We start from the raw sequence: 26,062 nt of genomic DNA, 5'->3' as shown, positions 1-26,062 counted from the left end.
TTGTTAACACACCTTTCATTAACTAATATGTAATTGAAATATAACGTACCTTATCAACATTAGCCCTAGTTTTAGCAGATGTTTCGACATAATTCACTTTCCATTCTCCAGAACGTCTCGATGCTTCCTCCGAACTAACTTGACGTTTGTTGTCAAGATCCATTTTGTTGCCGACCAATAAAAACGGAATGTTTTCATCATTTTTAACACGTAATATTTGTTCTCTGAAATAAACAATGATAATCAATTCTTATAAAGACACATTCTATTGTGACTAGTTCAATGTAAAGACACATTCTATTGTAATTAGTTTATTATAAAGACACATTCTATTGTAATTATTTTATTATAAAGACACATTCTATTGTAATTAGTTTATTATAAAGATACATTCTATTGTGACTAGTTTATTGTAATTAAAGACACATTCTATTGTAATTAGTTTATTATAAAGACACATTCTATTGTAATTAGTTTATTATAAAGACACATTCTATTGCAACCAGTTTCATTCACCTACACTCAACTTGTCTCTGGACAAAATAGAATCTATAATAAAGGTCCAGTTCTTTTGAGAACTGGGTGGTTGAGTTGTCTTTAAATCATAAGGTCTGTCATTGAGTCCAATGACCTAGTATGGATCCCAGGAGTAGGGTTGCCTGCCCAACCTACCACTTACCAAAGACACAGGTATGCAAGCAAATTATTGAAATTAAATTGTACACGTATCTTTGTCCAGCTAACCAGGATTTTGCAGCATGGTTCCCACGTGTCAGAGGTTCAGGGCGGACAACCTGGCAAGGGATAACATATAGTCATTCAGATGGGACAAAAAAAACATGCTCCCGTGTACATATTGGTGTGCATGTAAAAGATCACTAGATAGCAAGATATAAGAGTGGGCAATCGTTCCACTGCCCAGAAATGTTTCATTCATAGCACATGGTACGTGTATGGTGTACGCCCATCTTGATTAGCCGAGTCAATGTAGAAAAGTAGGAAGTTAAACCCCATCTCTGTTTTTTACTGAGATGTATAATGAAGGTAAGAGAAGAACAGAAACAGGTAAAATCTTGGTTTTTGATGATAACATAAACAAACGGCTGACATTTTGTTTATAAACAACCAGGGCCATATGTTATCTTTAATATAAAAGAGTTTTAAAGCCTATAACCATGTTAAATGGTTCATACATGAACATTCCGTCTTAAAACCATTTTTGATTGAATCGTTTGTCTGGTTCAACCATTCCAAGCTAAAGGTTTCATGTGTTCCTATTTAAAACCATTTTAGATTGAATCAAATATCTGTTTCAACCATCCCAAGTTAAAGGTTTCATGCATTCCTACTTAAAACCATTTTAGATTGAATCAAGTATCTGGTTCAACTATTCAATGTTTACCTGGTAACACGTGACGTCCAGTCTTATGGCTACAGGTGTTTACTCAATGAAAAACAGATGTAGTCCAATACGACCAGTACAGAGTTACGTGTATATATGTATATAGTCAACTAATGAGAAGCCTGTTTCTATATTACTGGTATAACCTCCATGGTATAACTAAGTACCGTAGGTTCAGGGAGTTAATGGTGTATGTGTATTAGTCTACTAAATCACTAGAGTAACAGGTACAATGTATACATAGTTCACCTGAATTAGTAGAGCTACACCTATATAGTAATAAGAAGTATATTTCTAGATTGCTGGTATAACTAATACTATTCGTTCATCACAGGTCAATAACATCATAACATCCACTATAACAGTTAACAGTTTTACCTCTAGACTCAACCTCAACAGTTGAAATTGAGAGAGAGAGGGAGAGAGAGAGAGAGAGAGAGAGAAAGAGATGGGGTAATTCACTTACGCGTTGGGGTCTTTAGCAATGGGAGGAAACCAGAGGACCCAGAGAAAACTAACCAAGTTCGAAAGATGACCCTACTCCTTGTCACGTACAACAGGGGAATCGAAACCATACCAGTTTACTCAAAGACAAACACAGACCTTATGATACATGTATAGCGTGCACACGCTAACCATTCTGCAATCCAACCACCAGTTGAAATTGAAAAAGGAAATCAAGTTTGACCCACTACTAATAGAAATACATGTATGTAACCTCCAATTAAACATTTATTTTAACCTAAAACAAAGATTTTAATTTCCTATTGACTAACAGCCGATATATATTCCAGATATAAATATATTCAGATGGTCTATTGACTAACTGTAGGTTTATTTATTCCAGATATAAACCTATTCTGGCGGGGTTGGTATAACCTGTGTGCAGTAAATTTATTTATTCCAGATTTAAATTTATTCAGGGGTGGTTGGGTGGTTTAACCTGCAGTAAATTTATTTATTCCAGATAACAAGGCTGTATCTATCTTTAATCAGAGGAGGGTTGGGTGGTTGAATGGTGTAATGAACTTTAAATCATAAGGGCTGTCATTGAGTCATGTGGCATGTATTCGATACCAGGGTCTCAACAATTGCCCTGGGCCCTGATTCAAGAAATCTTAACTAAAGATAAAATCCAAATTTTAGTAGATACTTCAGTTTTGATCAAAAATCAATCTAATATTATCCAATCAAATAACTAAAATTTGGATTTTATCTTAGTTAAAATTTTGTGAATAAGGCCCCAGATTCCTAACCTTGTAGGTGAGAGAGAAAGAAATGGGGTTTAACGTCCACTCGACACAAACTAGGTCATTTCGGGACTAACATATGGTTTAATTTTATTTCAATAATTCGCTTGCATGTATGGATCTTTAGCCGTGGGAGGAAACCGGAGGACCCAGAGAAAACCCACGAGGCTGGACAGACTACCCTAGTCCTTGCCACGTACAACCGGGGATTCGAAACCACGCCAGTTGACTCAATAACAGGCCTTATGATACAGCACGCATGTGCTAACCATTCGCCCATCCAACCCCCCAACCTTGTAGGTTTTCCTCCCACTGTTAAAGACTGTTACACACAAGTGAATCATCGAAATAATATGCTAGTCTCAAAATGACTGAGTTTGTGATAAGTGGAAATGAAATGGAGTTTAACATCCTACTGATCTGCACCGACTGGGCTAATTACAGGTGGTTGTTAGCTGTATTGCCAACCTGTGAGGGAGTGTATATACATGTAGTAACGAAATGAAATAGGGTTTAACCGACTTTAACCTCCTACTCCCACTGAGCTAATGAGAGAGAGAGACAGAGTTTAATGTTCACTTGAAACAAACTAGGTCATTCCGGTACTAACATATGGTTCAATTTCATTTCAATAATTTGCTTGTGCATAGGGGTCTTTAGCAGTGGGAGGAAATCAGAGAAAACACATGAGGTTGGACAGTAGACCCTACTCCTTGTCACGTACTGCCAGGGGAGTCGAAACCCATGGCAGTTGACTCAATGACTGACCTTCTAATGTAGCACGCTAGCGCTTATCATCCAGCCACCCCCACCCCACCCCCCAGGGCTAATGAAGACAGAGGGCTTATGAAGACTCAGTGGACTTAAGCTCTCTCTCTCTCCAAGATAAATAGCCACTTTAAACTGACTGTACCACCAATAGTTTTATGTATTTTTATTTAATTATAAGTTTATCAACATGAGAATAAAACATAGATTATATACATGTATACCCTATACATCTATTTTATAAAACCTCTACCACGTGCATTACAACCAGATTACAATATAACCCTCCTGTTAGTGCTTTAAAATAGATTTTCTTATCTGCAAGTTGATTGGATTATAAATCCTGAGCTGTGTTTCATATCAACAAAATGACAGATAAGACAAGAGAACAGTGACTACTGCATTGGAGAAGACTTGATCAATCCAGCACTTTATAAACAGACTAATCGATAATTGTAGCATATTACATGATAGAGAGAATTTTAATTTTACCATGACCTTCACCCAGCACCCAATATACATGTACCGGGTACTGGTCAGCTATCACTGTAAACCAGGTATCATTTAATCTTGTGTATCTAGCACTAATTTCTTTCACATTCTTCAATATCAAATCCTTGTTTAAAAATTGGTAAAAATCATTTAAAATCCCCCCAAAATCATCTAATTTGTATTTGTGTCCAGTTTAAAGTTGATCATTCAATTTTGATAATGAGTGTCTATTTTACAAGTGTTTAATTTCTCAATCACTGTTATAAAATAAACAACCAAATTGATTATTGATGTATAATGATTAATTTTTGAACAGTGGTCAGGAAATTAAATACTTGTAAATTGGACACTCATTATCAAAATTAATCAGGCAGCTTTAAACTGGACACAAGTACAAATTCGATGATTTTTACAAATTCTTAAACAAAGATTTGATATTAAACTAATGTGAAAGAAATTAGTGCTACAATGTAGATACACAAGATTTAGTAATACCTGGTTACAGTATGTACATGTAGGATGATGGTAAGATAAGAGCTATTGGTCAGCTATGGGAGGGTAAAGTGAAAAACATAGCAAAAAGATGCCTGTTCTGCAGAAGAGAGAGAGAGAGAGAGAGAGAGAGGAGAGAGAGAGAGAGAGAGGTTTAACGAAACTCAACACAAACTAGTTCATTATGGGACTAACACATGGTTCTATTTTATTTCAATAATTCGCTTGTGTGTAGGTGTCTTTACCAGTGAGAGGAAAACCAGAGAAAACCCATGAGAACGAATAGGTGACTTACTCTACTGCTTGTCAGGTAAAAGCTGGAAAAACGTTAGGTTAAACCACTAGCCCCCCCCCCCACCTACCATTCCAGTAAGAGACAATGCTGATAGGTCCCTCAATGCAATGACTCAAATGACATTTCTTTTGTTTTGACTTTATAGAAGATAGAGAATGAATGTCAAATGAATCATGGTTTAATTATTCACTAGTTATTGTAAAACATACCTAGGATAATACATGGCAACATATTACATAACAGAAGTAAACATGTTCTTGACAGAATAAGAAGTGATATCACATGTTCTAGACAGAGAATAAGAAGTGGTATCACATGTTCTTGACATAATAAGAAGTGATATCACATGTTCTAGATAGAGAATAAGAAGTGGTATCACATGTTCTAGATATAGAATAAGAAGTGATATCACATGTTCTAGATAGAGAATGAGAAGTGTTATCACATGTTCTAGATAGAGAATAAGAAGTGGTATCACATGTTCTAGATAGGGAATAAGAAGTGGTATCACATGTTCTAGATAGAGAATAAGAAGTGGTATCACATATTCTAGATAGAGAATAAGAAGTGGTATCACATCTCAATCTAGATCACAAGGTCATCCCATCCACCATCTCCATCTTATAATTGTTAATGAACTTTCTCGGCCAATGGAAGAATCGAACACAGGGCCTCCAGGTTAGCAAGTCAGCATCTTACTCACTTAGCTTGGTGCAGAAAAGTAGGACCTTAAACTCCATTTGATTTCAGGTTGGACATATTACTTTTTTAAAAATTTAATCTAAAGCATTGTGATCAAACATTGATGATTTTCAGCATTCTGAGACCGTAAGTGGCTATCTTTTATTTTCATACACTTGTCTGATAGAACTACATGTAATCAAGCTAATCCAGTCTAACTCTAAATCCTATTACAGTCAACAATATACATGTATATCATTGGCACTCTGAATCTGAGGAATAAGAAAGCATTTCGATATTTAATCTGATGTTGGTACTACATATATTCTTTTACATTTCTGTCTGAAGTGAGATGCAAAACTCAATATTTATGTTATTTCTTTTATAATATCCTGGATACAAATCTGTACTTATTGGTAATGAGTTATCAGAAAAAACACCATTAGCTTGTGGTGTACCTCAAGGCTTTGAGTTAGGCCCTGTGTCATTTGTCTTATACACCAGTCAAGTTGCATCCATCATTACACATCAACTCTCCCACCATTCATATGCCAATGATACCCAGATAATTGATGCCATCAAGTCAACTCAACATACTAACTAATCATTCCATGTGACATTATCATGTACTCAGAAAATCATATCTTGGATGGCGTCAAGCATGTTAGAATTATACAACGACAAGACCAAAGTCATACAGAAAATTGATTCATCCATAGTGACCATTGCGGAATCTGTTATATACAAGCACAGGATAGTTTATACTCCTCGCAGTGTTTCGTTTGATTATACCTAATCCCACTTAACACTGCTGTAAAGGAAGCAAATTTCTATTCCAAATTATGACTGGTCAACAGTCCAATTAACAACTAATAGCTAACTGCGTAACAATATCATTATGCTTTAAACAGAGCTCCAAATTGGCCCAAATATGTTTACATACGTTACGTCACGACTCCCGATTTTATTATGCCCAATTAAACAGTGCATAGCAGAATATTGCAGAAAAACTAATTGCGTGATAAACGAGGCTATCAAAATGAATACAATGAAAACAATACTTTGTTGAGACGAACAACACTTTCACCGTTTTTAATATCTTAAAGATGGGTTCCCGCGTACAAACTGGGTGATTTAATGGTATATATGGACTAAAAACATATTCAAATTAATTAATTTGTCATAATTATGCTTCAAATCCATCTCAAACATTGTAATTGCGAAGGAATGCCCTGCTATTAAAATTCGATCAAACCAGGTCATGTTTACGTCACGTCTTGGAAATCAGAGGAGAATTCATTGCATACATAAGACGATGTTGTCTTTAATCGCTTACTATTTATTACAAATAACGAATCCTAATTTAATTCTCGGATTATCCACTACCTGTGTCTTTTTCCGTCATTTTTATCTCAGAAAGTGTTGCACGTCGAACTCTTCATAAAGTTTATCAACTTGTACATCAAGCGCTCAATGTTTGCGTATGACCTTTGACATCACGTGTGCAGAAATTCTTAATCGTCGGGCTGTTGATTAGGGGAATCCTTACATTTTTGTCCTGTATACGCTCCATGAGTGTTTTTCGGTGAATCTAGTATTTTTCTAGTAAAATTGGATATCTCTACTTTCCATATATACTAAAATTGCCATACTTTTATTGGAAATAACCACCCGATACATACTTTTCTGGGTACCCATCTTTAAATCACTGTCCAAAATTTTAGGGAAGACCCCAGATTAAACGAAGGCATGTCAATCATGTCATGTTGCTATAGATTAGGAAGAATAGACACACTACCTCAAAAGCTGAAGTATCGTGATATTTGATGAATTATTTTTTTTTTTTTCATTATTGTCCAACCCTAGTGTACATTACACAGTGTTTTGGGCATGCATAGTTGTATGAAATTTACGTATCATGATTATATACACTACATGTATATATTTACAACAAGAGAAGCTGAATGTACATGGTTAAATTTGGTCGAATACTGATAAGGCAATTTTAATGTGAATTAATCAGAACAGTGATCTAGAATATATGAGGCATGATTCACTAAAACAAAATATAAACATTATTTCACATTGAAATTAACTTAGACATGTACATTAACATGTGCAGTAAGGATGAGTAACACCATAGACTGTCAGAAACAAAAATTATTAAATATACCTGTCTGAAAAAAGATGGGTTGCCAGGCAACAAAACATTTTCCCAGCCCACATCAGCTAAGTTGTTAGAGCAGGCAAAATCTTTTTACTAAATTAAGTAATGCATAAATTTAAATCAGATCGAATGCCAATTTTTTTTTTATTAGAGCATTCAGAAGGTTCTGCAAAGTGAAACAAGAACTAATTAACAGAAATTGCTGAAATTCAATAGGCTTCTTTGTTTCACTAATTTAAATAATGCATATAAATTTCATACAAATCAGATAATTTTTGTTTTTAGAGTGTTCGCAAAGTTTTACCAAATAAAACAAGGACCATAACTCAAGGAGTGATAAATGGAAATTGATAAAATTCTATAGGATTCATCATCTCACTAATGTAAACAACATATATAAATTTTAACAAGCCAACAGTGAGGCTGATGTCCCCCGCCGAAATAGGAAAATAATTAGAGGACACATATAAATTTATCACAAATTATCTTTTACAAAGTATTGAACAATCAAACAGTATATCTTTACTTATAGTCTAACAATCAAAGTAGGAGAGTTATTGTTTTCCAAAGTCTCGACCAATCAAATTGCGTATCGCTCTGCTTACCCTGAGCAGAAAATGCTCATTATCAAACTTAGTCAAGGTATTACTGTAATGAAACTATACACCAAGTTTCATCAATCTCACTTAATTAGAACTAAAGTTATCGTGTCCCAAAGCATCAACCAATCAAATTGCTTATCTCTGCTTACCCTAAGCGGAAAATGCTCATCTTCGAACTCCATCAAGGCATTGACCTTATTAACACATACACCAAGTTTGAACATTCTAGCTCAATTAGGAAGAGAGTTATCGTGCCCCAAAGTATCAACCAATCAAATTGCTTATCTCTGCTTACCCTAAGCGGAAAATGCTCATCCTCGAACTCCATCAAGGCATTGACCTAATAAACACATACACCAAGTTTGAACATTCTAGCTCAATTAAAAGTTATCGTGTCCCAAAGCATCAACCAATCAAATTGCTTATCTCTGCTTACCCTAAGCGTAAAATGCTCATCTTCGAACTCCATCAAGGCATTGACCTAATCAACACATACACCAAGTTTGAACATTCTAGCCCAATTAGGAAGAGAGTTATCGTGTCCCAAAGCATCAACCAATCAAATTGCTTATCTCTGCTTACCCTAAGCGGAAAATGCTCATCTTCGAACTCCATCAAGGCATTGACCTAATAAACACATACACCAAGTTTGAACATTCTAGCTCAATTAGGAAGAGAGTTATTGTGTCCCAAAAAGTGTGACGGACAGACAGACGGACAGACAGACGGACAGACAGACAGACAGACAGACAGACAGACAGACAGACGGACGAACCCATTTTAATAGTCCCCTGCTTTCTTCGAAAGGCGGGGGACAAAAAGATTGGATGATAAAATGTCTGTAGATTGTTCACAGGAAATTGTGAACATCCCACAGGGACGAGGGGATGGCAATATATGACCACATCCCCATGTTGGTGTATAAATAGATTTGTTGAGACCTACATGTATACTACCAGAAGAAATCTCCGTTCTCAGAAAAAAAGTCTTCTTAAAATCGAAGCTTTTAAAATAAAAATTTGAAAACGTGATTCAGACGTTTTCTCTAGAATAACAGTACCACAGTCAATGAAACAATGAACAACAGTGGGTGGTTTAAAATCTCAAATCAAAAGAATTCTGATTTAAAACTATGTAAATAATTAGTGCCAAGAACGTACATGTATTGGAAACTGTTCTTCCATATGAACCTACAAGTTGTAGCTAAACCCTTCTTATCAATATCAATGTAGTCAGTAGACAGATAGTTGTAGCTAGATTAAATGAAGTCAGTAGACAGATAGTTGTAGCTAGATTAAATGTAGTCAGTAGACAGTCTATAAGTTGTAGCTAGATTAAATGTAGTCAGTTGACAGCCTATATGTTGTAGCTAGATGATAAATGTAGTGAGTAGACAGCCTATATGTTGTAGCTATATGATAAATGTAGTTAGTAGACAGCCCATAAGTTATAGCTAGATGATAAATGTAGTCAGTAGACAGCTAGTTGTAGCTAGATTAAATGTAGTCAGTAGATAGCCTATAAGTTGTAGCTAGATGATAGATGTAGTCAGTAGACAGCCTATATGTTGTAGCTATATGATAAATGTAGTTAGTAGACAGCCCATAAGTTATACATGTAGCTAGATTAAATGTAGTCAGTAGACAGCTAGTTGTAGCTAGATTTTAAATGTAGTTAGTAGACAGCTTATAAGCTGTAACTAGATTAAATGTAGTCAGTAGACAGCTAGTTGTAGCTAGATTAAATGTAGTCAGTAGACAGCCTATAAGTTGTAGCTAGATGATAAATGTAGTCAAGAAATTGTGGATGATGGATAGACCGTTGGAGAGCCAGCCAGGAAAGATGGGAATCTACGACTACATTTCATCATGGCTGAATAAAAATATGAGAATACAACGTTTGTAATAATGATCTTACCTAATATCCACGAACGACAATATTTGATTGATGGTGAATAAAAATGTGAAAACCAAGATAATGGAATAAGAAATGAAATGAAATTTAACATCCAACTGTTCTGCTCTGACTGGGATAATGACATAAAGACAGGTATACGTCATACAGTGTGCTATGAAGGAAATTTTGCCTGGCCAGCAGCACTATGGCCTACTCTTATATAGAATTCCAACTGCCAAGGGATCTTTTAAGTGCACACCAATGTGTACATGGGCCCTTGGTCTTTCGTCCCATCCAAATGACTAGACAGCTGGAATAAGAAGTTAGTAATAATGACCTTACCTAAAATCTGCTGTTGCTTGAAAAGATTCTTGTTCTGTTATAGAAAATACACAGAGAAATCCTTCACCACTACGAAAATAATTATCTCTGATGGCTGCATAGTCTTCCTGTCCGGCTGTATCTAGTATATCTATCTGTACCTCCTCTCCATCTAATATAACTTTCTTACGGTATGAATCAGCTTTAGTTGGTTCATAATCCTCCACAAACTATAATACAAACAAATACATGATTACAGGGTGTGCACAACTCAAAACACTTAAAATTCCAAGAGTTTTCCAGGAGTTATTTACCAGATTCCAGGAGTCCCTGTATAAAATTCTAACGAAAACAAGACAAGTTTTATATTTTAAAATATATAGCGAAACCACAAATGTTAATTTTCCCCGAGTTTCAAGGAGTACCGGTAATCTTGTTTTTCCAGGATTTTCCAGTACTGGAAATCACATTTTATTTTTCCAGGATTTTCAAGGAGTGTGCAAACCTTGATGAATCAGCTTTAGTTGGATTATAATCCTCAATAAACTATAATAGAAGGAAGAGAGAGAGAGAGCAAGAGAGAGAGAGAGAGAGAGAGAGAGAGAGAGAGAGAGAGAGGTTTAACGTCCACTCGACACAAACTAGGTCATTTTGGGACTAACACATGGTTTAATTTTATTTCAATAATTCGCTTGCGCGTAGGGGTCTATAGCAGTGGGAGGAAACTGGATGACCCGTAGAAAACTCACGAGGTTGGACAGATGACCTTACTACTTGTCATGTACAACCGGGGAATCAAAACAACGCCAGTTAACTCAATGACAGACTTTGTGATACAGCTTGCATGTGCTAACCATTCAGCCACCCCCCTATGAAACGAATAATGATATAAATGAAAAGAAATGGGGTCTAACGTCCTACTGCTCTGCTCTGACTGGGTTATTGACAACTGGAATTGATATAAACATCTGACGTTTTTATGAATAGCCAGATACATGTATGTGAAAGAGAGCATCTTAAAATTGAATTGAACGGATGTATTGGTGTAGATCAATGGTGATAGGTAAGATTTGGCCAATCAGATAATTAATTAAAAGTAGGTTGCCTGTCAACAACACATACACACATAGTACATATATCCAAGGGTTATTGCATACTTATTGTTTATTAGATAATTTGGACACTGGACAGCTGAACAGGCCACAATATGTGACCCGATTTCAATCAAGAGAAGATAACTCCTGCTTACCTCATCATACATAAACTGTAGCGTTAAAGCTGATTTACCCACACCACCACTTCCCACCATTATCACTTTATGTATAACGGCTGGTTGCTGCGTTTTAGCCTTCGACATCTTGTCTTTTTTTAAAAACAATATCAACTTCAATTATACACTAACAAACTGGATAATCCTGAAAAAAAGGTTAAAGATATTAAATTATGAAAGTTTTAGTCTATAATATACATGTACAGTATCTATCTACTGTATTTAGTATTACCAATAATCGATAATATATGGTACACGTATCTACATTGTTTGTATTTGGTATACATGTAGTTACTAAACCAATAGTCTATAATATACCGTACATATAATACTTGTACATCTGTAAGGTTCAAAATATGCTTTATAGAAAAATAGTGGTCTGTTTAGGTTATTTTGGCAGGGGTTCTTCCCCTTTGACCGTTTGGTAGTTCCAAAATTCTGATTGTCCACAACTCATTATAATTTTGTCACGTGATGAAAGATAAATGGCCGTCGTAGAAAGCATGGCAGAATGATTCCATAGTTCCAAATTAAATTGTCAGTTTGAAGTCGAAATACAAGGGCCTAAAATTATGGTTTGTACATACATGTATTTGATAATTGCAGAATTGAATTGTGTCCATTATAATTAGTGTCACTTAATTTTCATTGTGAATTTGATAAAAAGTCAGGCGAAATCCCTCGTCGATAATCAGTAGCAGCGTAGTCTCGATCATTGTGTCATTGAGTGCTGCAGACGTTCCATGTCAAATTTTTCTGCTGGTAGCCTCGGTTATCACAAATAGGATTTCAGTTGGGAAAGTTTTCCTTATTTACTTCTTACATGTATGACTGTTAATTTTTATATTTTCAGTCAATCGTTCAAGTGTTTGTTTGTCAGATTGTTATGATATTATGTTTCATCTAAATGAAAGAAAGTAAAAAATTGATGAATGATAGTAAAATAGTTGACATTGATGTCAGATTGTTATGATATTATGGTTCATCTAAATGAAAGAAAGTAAAAAATTGATGAATGATAGTAAAATAGTTGACATTGACTTCCCACATCAAGATTGAGCGCATAGACAAAAGCCCATATCGACCAGCAGATGTATACGTGTGTCTCTACAGATACGCCAGCTACAATATCCACATTGTTGGTATTTATTACATGTATGTATCTAGTGTAGTTATTAACCAATAGTCTATAATATACGTATCAACTGTATATTGTTGGTAGTATTATAACTATTACCTATAGTCTATAACGTAACGTTTATACTGTATCCATGTAGTTACTAACCGATAGTCTGTAATATATGGTATATATATATTATATATGTATATTATTGGTATTTAGTATAGTTACTAACCAGTAGTCTATAATATACATGTACGGTATCTACATTGTTGGTATATAGTATAGTTACATGTACATGTACATGTACTAACCAATAGTCTATAATATACGGTATCCACTGTTGGTATTTAGTATAACTGACCAATAGTGTGTAATATATGGTATCCATATATTGTTGGTATTTACTATAAATAACCAATAGTCTATAATATTAATACGGTATCCATATTGTTGGTATTTAATATAACTAACCAATAGTCTATATTATACGGTATCTACTGTTGGTATTAAGTATAACTAACCAATAGTCTACAACATACTACATCTACTGTATATTGTTGGTATTTAGTATAACTAACCAATAGTCTACAACATACTACATCTACTGTATATTGTTGGTATTTAGTATAAGTAACCAATAGTCTATAAATTGTTAAACTAGAATAATAAAACACACCTGTTATTTATCAATCTAATTTACTACAAATTTCATTCAATTTACAAACATTTATAGCATAAGATAAAATACACTTTCCTACTCCATCAGACACTCTAACTAGATACCTGTTCTATCTACTCACCACACTCATATCTCTTATACATTCTACCTATCTTGTTTTACAATTTAATTATTTGATATCTGATTATTCATTCTTTCCAGTTAATGTTGTTGTTGTTCGAAGGTAATATTGCAGACAAGTTGTCTGATTTCATTATATTTAGCAAACAAGCAGGCGACTGTGGGAGTCAACCGGAGTACCTGGAGTAATCCCATGAGGTTGAGAAAGAGTTATCCGGCCCGCCAGACCCTTCCGCTACATTTGAAATTTTTTGAGTAATTTTATCTCTTAAGTGAAATAAAAAATTGGAATTGCTTATTGCTCGGCCCAAACAGGATAGCTTGAAATTTTTGAGTAATTTTATCTCTTAAGTGAAATAAAAAATTGGAATTGCTTATTGCTCGGCCCAAACAGGATAGCTTGAAGCATCACTCAGTGACGTAGTTGCCTTATTGACGTCACTTGTGTTTGGCCCTTCACCTAAAACGTTGGCCCACCACTGTCCTATATCCAAGTCACATATACGCTGACATCAGTGATCAAAGCAGCGACCACAAGAGAGAGGTAACCACCCAGCTAGAGCTTGGAGCGTGACAATCTAGATCAGTAAATTAGAGGTGATTTTTAACGATTTTTACGAATTTTTAAACATAGATATGATATTGAATGAATGTGAAAGAAATCAGTTCTAGATACACAAGATTAAATGATACCCAGGTTACAGTGTATATTACTATGTTGGGTGATATCGCTTCGGTGGAAGTGGGCGCTAATCAAAGATATTTCACACACACACACACTATATGTATATATCATCCAAAGTCTTACATGTTGAAAACGCGAATTAGTTGTCAATTCAAATCAACATTGATGTTGTGATCTTACCGGGTAAAGGTAGGCTTCAGATATCCAATATTTAAGACAAAATAAACATTTTACCATTGGTACATGAATCGTGTACCATAGTGCATTTCAGCTTCATTTGTAACAAGTGACCAGAAAGAACAAGGCTAGACATATTCCACATCTCATATCAAACGGTCAGGCCATATTTTATCCGGAGAGCATGCGCAATAGACTGGAATAACCAGACGCTAGAAATTGCCATTCGGTTGAGACTCATGCCGCATTTCGCTGGACGTAACTGATTTGAAATTAGAGTCAAAACGGAAACAATTGAATGTAAATCAGTTTATATACAATCACATTACATTATTATATGCGTTGCGACCTATTTGGGTCAATTTCTAGGTCCCAAATATTAGCGATTTAGCTCCTTTAACCACGGCTACATTCAATCTTTTATCTACCCTGGTTTCACAAAACATTCTCAGACTTAAGAATTTATTCAAAATTGTTTGCCTTATTTTAACTTTTGTTGTTTTAATGCATCAAATACATCAATAAGAAACTACTGGTATGTACGGAGTTCTGTTTTTCTGGATGAAAGATATTTCTCATAAACAGTGATTGAAAGTTGAGTAAATTCTCAACTTAGTCTGAGAAAGCTGTGTGAAACCAGGGCCTGGCTTTTTAATTCACAGCTTTTCTTATATAAAATATTCCATATTCAAACTAAACATAAATTTGAGATAAAATCTACATACATTTACTTATTTCAATTTCAGATTGTTTCTGTTGGTCTTATGGAACCATAATCACATAAACCCAAACAATAAAAGTCAAAAATATTTTGTATCAATGATGAAAAACAGCCACAAGTGAGAAAGGGTGATTTGTGAATTAAATTACATCAACTCCCACATTCCCACATATTCTAGAAATTCTCAAACTAGGTGGAGCCCAATAATACCACATTATCAACATATACATTTATTGCAAAAACATGGAGATTTTTGGTAATATTTGATGCATATCAAATAACTCAATTGTTCCCACAACTAAAATTATTATTTGATAATTTAGAATTTATAAAACTGTAACAGGATGACAATTTAATAACCAGACTCACCATGTACATGTGCGCTGTGTGATTAACACCAGAGTAATTAATAAACTATTGCTTTCTTTAATCTCAAGTGTGGGCGGCCTTTGTAATGTGATGACCTTATTACGAAATGTTTAGTTCATTGTTATTCATATGGACAACATAATTTAAAGGGTGTATACATGTACATGTAGATCTATTCTTTGTGTCTTAAATATTTGAATATTACAATCCTATATTTTCATGGTAAGATAATAACATCAATATTGATTGAAATGGATTAAGATTGAATTCTAATTTGTGTTTTCGATTTAGAATATTATGGATAATACAGGGTATGAACTCAACGATTCAACTGACCCACAAATGATGGAATAATTCAACTAAGGCATTTCTTACAATAATAATACATATACATGTAAATAGACATGAAAATGACGTAATACAACTTACTGACAAAAACTGGACTATTATTCACTTGTAAACATCAAATAAATAGGATATACACGTAGGTCACTCCTCACTATTATTATTAAAAATAAATACTCCTTGAATTTAAATCGGGTTCAATGTCCCACTGTCCTGCTTCGACTTGGTTAATGAAAACAGGCATACAAGATGCAGTGCGCTAAGAGTGAAATTTTGCCCGGACAGTGGCACTACGGCCTACTCTTATATCAAATTCCAACCGCCAAGGGATTTTCATCTTCTATGTGCACGTCTAACATCTGCTTTCACAATAAAGAAGCAGACGAGTTAAATGTAAATCACCAAGTGACAGACTATAGCTACATGTACATGTACGATAAGCTTATTACTTTTATTTACATGTACCATGTTATTGGGTTGAGGAGGGGTGGGGGGAGGATTTCTTACAATTTTGAACACAAAATTCTATTCTAATGTTTACATTTTGATCTTGATAAGAAATAACTTACAAGTATGAAGTATGTGTACTGTACACCTCAATAGACACATGTAGATCATTATAAATACTTCACTGTTGTGGCTGTACCACGCTATATCATATACATGTACACTACCTTGCCAATCAATTTGCGGACAAATTTATTTGTTCGTCTGATTGGAGACAATGCCATATTTTTGATCAATCACTGTCATGTTTTCTTCAACAGTTTAATTAAAATCTGCGGGTTTCCAACAAAAATATCTATTTAAACATTGAAAGTCTGATAGTGAGTGATAAAACAGACAATTTCATTGGACAATTGAAACAGATAGTCAAATTGATGACATCAGAGGGGCATGTTGTCTTATCTATAGTTGTCCATTGTGATTAATATACAATCGTCATGGTAATACACAAACATGGCAAGATACATGTAATGAAATGGAAATGAAATGGGGTTCAACGTCCTACTGTTCTACTTCGACTGGGTTAATGAAGACGGGCATACGTCATACAGTGTGCTACGAGGAGAATTTTGCCTGGGCAGCGACACTATGGTTTAATCTTATATCGAATTCCAAAGGAAAACTTTAATGTGCACGCCAATGTATACATGAGACTTCATTTTTTCGTCCCATCCTTGTCAAGCCCTCCGTCTTGCACCACTGACAAGGTGGAACCACGTCGGGGAAAAGTAATGAAATAGAGTTTAACATACAGGTACATGTATGTACATTTACTACTTATCTGCTTGGGGGATTGGATGTCTGAATGGTTAGCATGTGCGCGCTGTATCATAAAGAGAGAGAAATGGGGTTTAACGTCCACTCGACACAAATTAGGTCATTTCGGGACTAACATATGGTTTAATTTTATTTACATAATTCGCGTGCGCGTAGGGGTCTTTAGCAGTGGGAGGAAACTGGAGGACCAGGTGAAAACTCACGAGGTTGGACAGGCGACCCTACTCCTTGTCACGTACAACCGGGGATTCGAAACTATGCCAGTCGACTCAATGACAGACTTTATGATTCCACGCGCGCACGCTAACCATTCAGCCATCCAACCCCCTGCTGTATCATAAGGTCGTTCAATAAGTCTACTGGCGTGGTTTCGATTCCCCAGTTTCCTCACACTGCTAAAGATTCTCTCTCTCACACTTACATGTATCTGCTTCAACAGGGTTAAATGAAAACGGCCAAACAGTGATATACATGTATATGTAAATATATGATGGAATTTCTTTTCAAAATCTCTGCATTTACACCTACTCTTCATCGAAAAAATGAAATGAAATGAAATGGGGTTTAACGTCCTACTGTTCTGCTGGGCTAAAAAAGACGGGCATACGCTATAAGGTGCGCTATGAGGGAAATTTTGCCCGGGCAGCGGCACTATGGCCTACTCTTGTATCGAATTTCAACTGTCAGGGGAGATTTTACGTATACACCGATGTATACATGGGACCTCAATTTTTTTTGTAACATCCAAACCACTAGACAGCTGTCCTTGTCATGCCGAAACCATGTCGGAAAACCCTGATGAACTTTCTCCGCCAATGCAGGGATCGAACATGCGAGATGCAACCTCCAGGTTAGCGAGTCAGCGTCTTACCCACTTAGCCACCATGGCTCCACTCTTCATTGAATTTCCACTCTCAATGACCAACTGTCAGTGGTGCTTTAACACGCCCGCCAACAAGTACAGTACCAATGTGAACCTTGATATTCCATCCCATCCAAACAACTATGTAGTATTTTTGGGGGTGATCTATTAAAATGTTCTAAATACTACTGTACATGTAATTTTACTAAGCATGTCAAATCCTTTAGTCCCCAATATTAATTACTGTTGTCATTTGAAGAATGTATACATATCTACATGTATTTGCTAAATAATCTTTTTGTACTTTATTTTCATTTCTTGATATACATGTACATGTATGATACATTGTTGCCTACATGTATATATGCATTTTGTAAATAAGAGAGAGAGAGAGAGAGAGAAAGAGAGAGAGAGAGAGAGAAAGAGAGAGAGTTGGAATTTGATATAATACTAATAGTAGGTCTTAGCACCTCTGTCGGGCAAAATTTCTCTCCACTCTAAGCACACTGTATGAACGTATGCCTGTCTTCCTTAACCCAGTTGGAGCAGAACAGTAGGACATTAAACCCCATTTCATTTCATTTCACTAAATATTTTTTATGTAATAAATATGTTTCCTCAGCAAATAAAGTCATTATTATTATTAATATACAAATGTAGTTATGACTTGTAGTGATGACAAATGGTTGACTAAAATAGACATTACTCTCCAACACATCAATCAGTATGACATTCTCCACAAGGGACATAACCCTTGTCTATTTAATACTGCAATTCATCATAAGAAAAGAATGTTATTCTAGACCCTTCATATCAGGAAATAAAAATTTATCAACAAAAATCATCTAAAATAACTCCACTTTGTATAAATTAGATAATAATCTGACATCAACCATACTGAGTCATAAAAACAACGGATTTTAAAATGTACTTTTAAATACATACACCAAATGGGGATTAACATCCTACTGTTGTGGTCCGACTGGGCTAATGAAGATGGGTATACACCATGCAGTGTGTGATGAGGGGCATTTTTCCTGACAGTGGCGTTCTTACATGTATATAGAATTCTAACTGCCAAGCATTTTTTTAAGTGCACACCAATATCTCTTGCCAGGCCCTCTGTCCTACATGTACATGACTGACAAGGGGAAACCACACTGGAAAATCCTGATGAACTTTGTCACAGGGAACAAACTCAAGACCTCCATGTTAGCAAGCCAACACCTTACTCTCTGAGCCACTGTGGCTCCCATATGTTAATGAATCCTGTTTTATTTGGTTAACATACAAGTACATTGTATTTATTTCATTATAAAAGAAATGAAATGGGTTTACCGTCCTACTGTTCTGCTCTGACGAGGCTAATGAAGATGGGCATACACCTTACAGTATGCTATAAGTATAAGGAAAAATTTGCTACTGCCTACTCTTATATATATCTAATTCCAACTGCCAGGGGATCTTTTGCGTGGACCTCTTTTTTTCTGTACTATCCGAACGATTAGACAGCAGTCCTTGTCAGACTCTCCGTCCTGTACCACTGACAAGGGGAAACCACGCCGGAAAATCCAAAGAACTGTATCGGCCAACAATGGGAGAAAAACCTCTGACGTCCAGGCTAGCGAGCCAGTGTCTTACCTATTTAGCCACCGTGGCTCCGCGAATAAATACATGTAAAAGACATTTGAAAATTTGTGTGTATGTATTAGTATATAGTCATTTCGAGACTAAAATATGGTTCAATTTTATTTCAAGAATTCTCCTGTGCGTAGGGGTCTCTAAAAGTGGGAGGAAACATGAGGCTGGACAGGTGACCCTACTCCTTGTCACGTACAACTGGGGAATTGAAACCACACCAGTTGACTCAATGACAGACCTGATGATATAAGTCTGAACGCACATACGCTAACCACTCGACACAAACCTGGTCATTTCAGGACTAACACATGGTTCAATTTTATTTCAATAACTCGCTTGCACGTACAATGTAGGGCTCTTTAACAGTGGGAGGAAACCGGAGGACCCGGAAAAAAACCCACGAAGTTGGACAGGCGACCCTACCTACCCTACTCCTTGTCACGTACCACCAGGGAATCGAAACCATGCCAGTTGACTCAATGACAGGCCTTATGATACAGTGCCCACGTGCTAACCATTCGGCCACCAAACCCCTCAACACTAAAGAGGGCAGGCCTACTTGTTGTCAAAACATTATTGAGCTTAGATGTAAAGATTATAAGAATAGGCCTACTTGTAGAAATGTCATGCTTTTATAAAACCAGTGATTGTTTCCCCGTAAAAATTGTGTTTTGTTAAGGATGTAGGTGCAAGGACAGAATTTCAGAAACTGTTTTTTTGTTACATTTATATTTACCTAAATTCAAATCTATTGATATTATAAACTAGGATTTGAATAGATCCCATTTTTTTGATGATGCAAAAATATCTTAGGTAATGAGGGGTTACAAGTTTGAGAAAATTATGTCTGATTTGAGAGGAAATTCCAGAAAGTATCCAGTTCCCCATCTCTATTCAATGTAGGCCTATGACTATGAGTGCTTGACTTCTGACATTCTTCTTATCATGTCTACTGACTCAGAACTTGTGTGGGGAGACTATTCCCATATCAACCAAACAAAAATACTGGTTAATTAAAACATTCTTGGTTATCAAAGTGTTTAAAGGCATATTTTCTGAAAATAATGATTGACCATTCCTATTATTATGACAATCGATCCAAATGTACAAAAAGTTTTCATGTCAGAATCAAACACCATCTTTATTCTTTGCCGGCCCAACCCCACATTATTAAATCTGCCTGCCTGCAAAACTCATCTTCCGAATCATGTGAAATTTTATGTTTTTGGTAATGTCTTGATAATATTGAAGATCAAACATCAATCGACCGTAATACTCACCCGTATGACTTTTTCTTGCCGTTTTCTGTATGCAACGAAAACTCTCCAAAGGTGTATAGTCACTTCTTAATTAAAATTTCATTTATGAGTCGACTTTCCCAAACTGGAAATGGCGATAACTCCACACATTGGATTCTGGGATAGATGACGTCACAGCGACCTAGGCATTGACCCCGGCTGGGGAAGTGCGTTGGTGCGAGGTAGATTCTGTTGCGTTTAATTTGCAATCATGTTCCTTGAATTTCCATTAAATTTAGAAAATAAATAGGAAATATGTTGAATAATTCTATGCAGTGCTAAAAAATGGATTAAAAAACATGCCTTTGGAGGTATTATTAGTGATACAAGCTAAAACTAGAAGCCACTGAAGCTCATTCGCGGATCAAAGATGGCAGCCGAATCGGGGGTATTCCCTGATCGTGTTATCAACAAACCCGAGCAAGGTAATTAACACCTTTTTAACACCTTCACGCCATTATTTTATACTTCATTTTACTCTGTAATTACCTGGCTTTAATGGAAATTTGTTTGTGAGATGAAAACACCTAAGGTATGGCTTCCATTTTTGTGTCGATTTCACAAATATTTTGGGAACTGAGTGACAGCCAATGAAAAACTGCTTTGAAATTATATGCTTCACGTTTATTGGGGAAATGTATAAATTATTTAGTAGTAGACAAAGGTTTGGATTAATTAATTAATATTATATTATCCAACAAGCCTATTTCGTTCTTAAATTATATGATGAATGTTTTGAAATAGTTATTATCGTAAAGCTACTTTTTCTGTTTCGTTCAACGGAATCTTTTTGGTAAACAAAATGTTTACTTTTTGATAGCCTTGAAAGGGATCTAATCTCTCGCTCTGTACCTATTTTACACAAAAATGAAGGAAAATATTGTGTGTAGAAGCTTAAAAGCTAAGTTTGCATGGGTTTTGTAAGTTAGAATTAATAGAAATAGTCAAAATATTTAAGGAGAAAGCTAGGAATATTATGTAGGTCATGGTTGTTACAAATGTTGGTTACGGTACAATATGTAAATATGTTAGCTGACAGGGGTTTAAGTTTGGGTATGATATAACAATAATTCTAGACTGATTCTAATCTTGTGAAATATTACAATAGACCAGGCGGGTCCTACATGTAACTTGGAAGACAGGGTTGATTGATGCAATTTTTATATTTTAAATTAGATTTTAAAATAGACTTGACTTTATGATGTAATTTAAATTATAGAACAGTTTCTTGAATACAGAATATCTAGAAATTTATTAATGGTAGAAAGTTGACAAGACCTTTGATTTATATTAGTTTGACATGTTGATTTGTCTCGCTTTGTGGAAGTGACTATATAGGGATCTGCACAGATACGTACATGTACGTTTATTGAGTGAGATTAATTTTGTGTTCATCAAATTAAATTAGTAAGCAAATTATAACTTCTGCTTATTGATATTTCAAAACTAAAATTCAAAAATTTAATTGTAGGCCTACGTTACGCATGTACATCACTAGATAACAAATCTTATCTCTCAACCCTCCGTGTTTCGAGATAAAGAGTTGATGCTATTAACTTCAATGTAACACATGCTGGTGCGATTCGCACCCGGCATTTGTAAACAAAATTGACAATAGTTTTAATCAAAACAACGATTGATTATTGTTATATATAATATTTCTGCCACACCCAACTACAATTAAGCATATAATCCTACCTGTAACGGGTACAAATCGTCGTTTTTAAAATCGAGGCGTTAAGCCGTTACTAAGACCGCCATCTTTTTAAACGATACGCTGTCATCATGAAGGTGGGGCTAAATATAAGGCTTTTATAACGGCCAAACAAAAGGGCAATCTAAAGCACTGTAACTGTGAATGGATTTCGATGGCGGTGAATGTCAGACAAAAACAACGCTTCATTAATTTAAACGCGAATATTTGGAGTTAGGCGACAGTTGTGCCACTACATTGGCCTCTGTAAGTTTGATTAATCATAATATAGCATAAACTTACCTTATTTTAAAGATGTTACATGCATTAATAAAGAAATTGAGTTTGCCACTTGGAACTAAAGGCATCCAATCGTAGCTAAAAACAAACACATCAGTATATCTCAACGACGTTTTTAGCTACTTTCTCGTAGCTAGTACATCACATGTACATGTAGATTTTATGTTATTATTGATTCAAATACATGTAACAGAATCAAATCCTCCTAATTTAATTCTTATTTTCTCCAAAATCATGTAACCTCATTTTAATGTCATATTATTAATTGATAAAACAAATTTTAAATCCTTGCATAACAAATGTAGATTAAAAAAAGTATATGCTATATAGACATTTACATGTACGCACACATCTTAAAAATAGCTTTTGATTTCACACATTAATTTCTCAAATTAGATGACAGCTCTGATTTATGCTGTTGTTTTTTTGTGATACCTGACATTGTGAAGAAAGAAAATTTGAGGATTAAAATTAGATACAGGATTTTATTCAAAACGAGCTGAAACTTTTCGAATATCTATTTATAATTATATGAAACAATGAATATGACTACTGCCTGGCTGATTTATGGTGACCATCACCATCTTATGTCGTATTACGTACATGTATACTTAATGTATTTACTATTTATATAAGTTACACAATTCACGGCTTTTGGATAGTGTATTTTTATATATTACACCTTACTCTGTTGAATGGCAGGTGTCTTAGTTAAAAATAAGCGAACCATGAAAATTATCCAAATGTTCATAATTGTGGTTTTTTGAAAATATTGTCAGGATTTTGACTGAATAATCAGATAAATAGAGGTTCGAAAACCAAAAACTTGTCTTGTTTATGTATTAAACTGATTTTATAGAACAGGAAATATTGTATCTAACCGGATTCAGTGGTTATTGTTATGTTAAAATTAGTCAATGAATGAAAGATTGAAAGATACATCTATAATATATGATAAACATGTACTGGTATTATATCATCCTTGCTATTTATACATGTACTGTAGAAAAGATACTGAGTAAATAACCACATGCTACATGTATTAGGAATATATTAGACACACTGTGTGACAGTGTGGTATATAAGTTCACTTATTATTCAATACATGAATTACATGCATTAATATTAAATGTAGTGACGCATTTTTAAGAATTGTGTATAGTGACATACCTTTATGCTCACAGTTTTGAAATAAAATGGGGTTTAACGTCCTACTGTTCTGCTCCGACTGGGCTAATGGAGACGGACATATGCCATGCTGTGTGCAATGAGGGAAATTTTGTCTGGACAGTGGCACTACGGCCTATTCTTACATGTGAGCTACAGTATATCGAATTCCAACTGCCAAGGTACGAGCACGCCAATGGATACACAGGACCTTGGTTTTTCATCCCATCCAAAGGACTATCACAATTTTGAACACAAATTAAGTAAATTTTCATGAAAGGTTTATTTTATAAAATGCAAATGGAGTAGATATGAAAGTAAATATTTGACAATTTCTCTTTATTCTGATAAGGTGGGGGTGGATGGCCGAATGGTTAGCATGTGCGCTCTAAATCACAAGGTCTTTCATTGAGTCAAGTGGCGTTGTTTCGATTCCCCGGTTGTACGTGACAAGGAGTAGGGTCGCCTGTCCAACCTCATGGGATTTTCTCCGAGTTCTCAGTTTCCTCCCACTGCTAAAAGACCCCTACACGCAAGCAAATTATTGAAATAAAACTGAACCATATGTTAGTCCCGAAATGACCTAGTTTGTGTCGAGGGGAGGTTGTGTGTCATAGTTAGTAGTTCCATTATATAACATGGTGTGTACATTGTACATGTATGGATCTGTGGGGGGAATAGTGTAACTTACATGTATGACTCTTCATACAGGTACATGTACCGTACAGGTATTATAACCCCAAAGGTGACTACTTATACATGTATATTATCCCAGATGTGAAAGTCTGCACATAAGGCACCTGTCACAGACTATCACACAACATATTATTCAAGAGTGGACAGAAGGTATACCTGTCACAAACTTGTAGATGTACATTGTACCTGTACCTGACCTGTCCCTACATTACATGTATCTACAGTATAATACAGGTACAGGTATACAATGTACATGTAGGTAGCCACCCACAACCCATGTTGAGGTTGAGGTACTGTACCTACATGTATACATGTACATGTACATATACAGTGTATGTCATGATAGATAAACGGTATAGCAGCTGTTTGTCTCAAAATAAAGATAGCCCCACTCCTACTTCGGGCCTAGGATAAATAAAGAATGATGGAAAATACAATCTGATTAAAGTTCAGATCTATATTTCGTTTCGTTTTTGTATACTTTCGATGGCCTTTTATTGCATGAAGATCTGACCTATTATAGTGGAAGGTCGGTTCAGAGGTCATACGAGTGTCAGGCATTTGATTAACCGATCAACGTTGATGTTTCTAGTTTGTTACCCCATAGTTCCCTGTGCACCTCGCGGTTTCATTGGTGAATCCCTCACATCATCCAGAACGTGGGTTATATAACAACTCTTCCAGATCCTAGTGTAGTAAGGACAAGTATAACGAAAAGGAAACGAAATAGGATCTATATTTTAATCTGTGGCCTGTTTCTCAAAATTTTAGATAAAATCAAAATTTTAGTAGATACTTCAATTTTGATTGGCTAAGCACTAAAATCAATCTAATATTAATATCCAATCAAATTATTAAAATTTGGATTTTTATCTTAGTTAAAATTTCGTGAAACAGGGCCCAGAGTGATAGAGTATAGTGTATTGTAGAATATTCTGACTGTACATGTATCTGCAATGTAAGTAGTATAATATAATTCTGACCCTACATGTAGCTACAATGTACTGTGAAATGTACATATAATTCTGACTGTACATATGTACATGTACAATGTGTAAAATAATTTCAACCATACTGAATGAGATATAATCATGTACTGACTGACATTACAGTCGTTCAACATGTGTACAGGCTGCAACTGGAATAAATCCTTTATCTTTCTAACATCACATGTTAGTATTGTTAGTCAGCCAAAACAACACTCAACAGTTCTAAATGTAAACAAATGTAGATATGAGATTAGAATTATTCTAACAATGTCAGTCT

At 35.2% G+C, this 26,062-nt stretch overlaps 2 protein-coding genes across 3 annotated transcripts in view; one reads left to right on the top strand and one right to left on the bottom strand.

Moving 5' to 3' along the window:
• The window catches only part of LOC126832222 (ras-related protein Ral-A), a 35,315-nt gene extending 14,247 nt beyond the window's left edge, over nt 1–21,068 (bottom strand). The window contains exons 1-4 of the mRNA XM_050562944.2: nt 20,923–21,068; nt 11,616–11,781; nt 10,388–10,596; nt 50–224 (exon numbers count right to left, since the gene is read on the bottom strand). Of these exons, the coding sequence (XP_050418901.1) occupies nt 50–224; nt 10,388–10,596; nt 11,616–11,723 (492 nt within the window). The 5' untranslated portion in view covers nt 11,724–11,781; nt 20,923–21,068. The remainder of the gene's footprint in view (nt 1–49; nt 225–10,387; nt 10,597–11,615; nt 11,782–20,922) is intronic.
• A 19-nt stretch (nt 21,069–21,087) lies between these two features.
• Nucleotides 21,088–26,062, top strand: part of LOC126832214 (mediator of RNA polymerase II transcription subunit 1) — a 43,295-nt gene continuing 38,320 nt past the window's right edge. For both annotated transcript variants that reach the window (XM_050562929.1, XM_050562931.1), the window contains exon 1: nt 21,088–21,365. In XM_050562929.1, coding sequence (XP_050418886.1) covers nt 21,311–21,365 — 55 coding nt within the window. In that variant the 5' untranslated portion in view covers nt 21,088–21,310. The remainder of the gene's footprint in view (nt 21,366–26,062) is intronic.

The sequence above is a fragment of the Patella vulgata genome, chromosome 9 (genome assembly GCF_932274485.2).
Source record: "Patella vulgata chromosome 9, xgPatVulg1.2, whole genome shotgun sequence".
In the NCBI taxonomy this organism is placed as follows: domain Eukaryota; kingdom Metazoa; phylum Mollusca; class Gastropoda; family Patellidae; genus Patella; species Patella vulgata.
The sequence above is the reverse complement of the archived record's forward strand: the minus strand, read 5'-3'. Positions and strand labels throughout refer to the sequence as shown.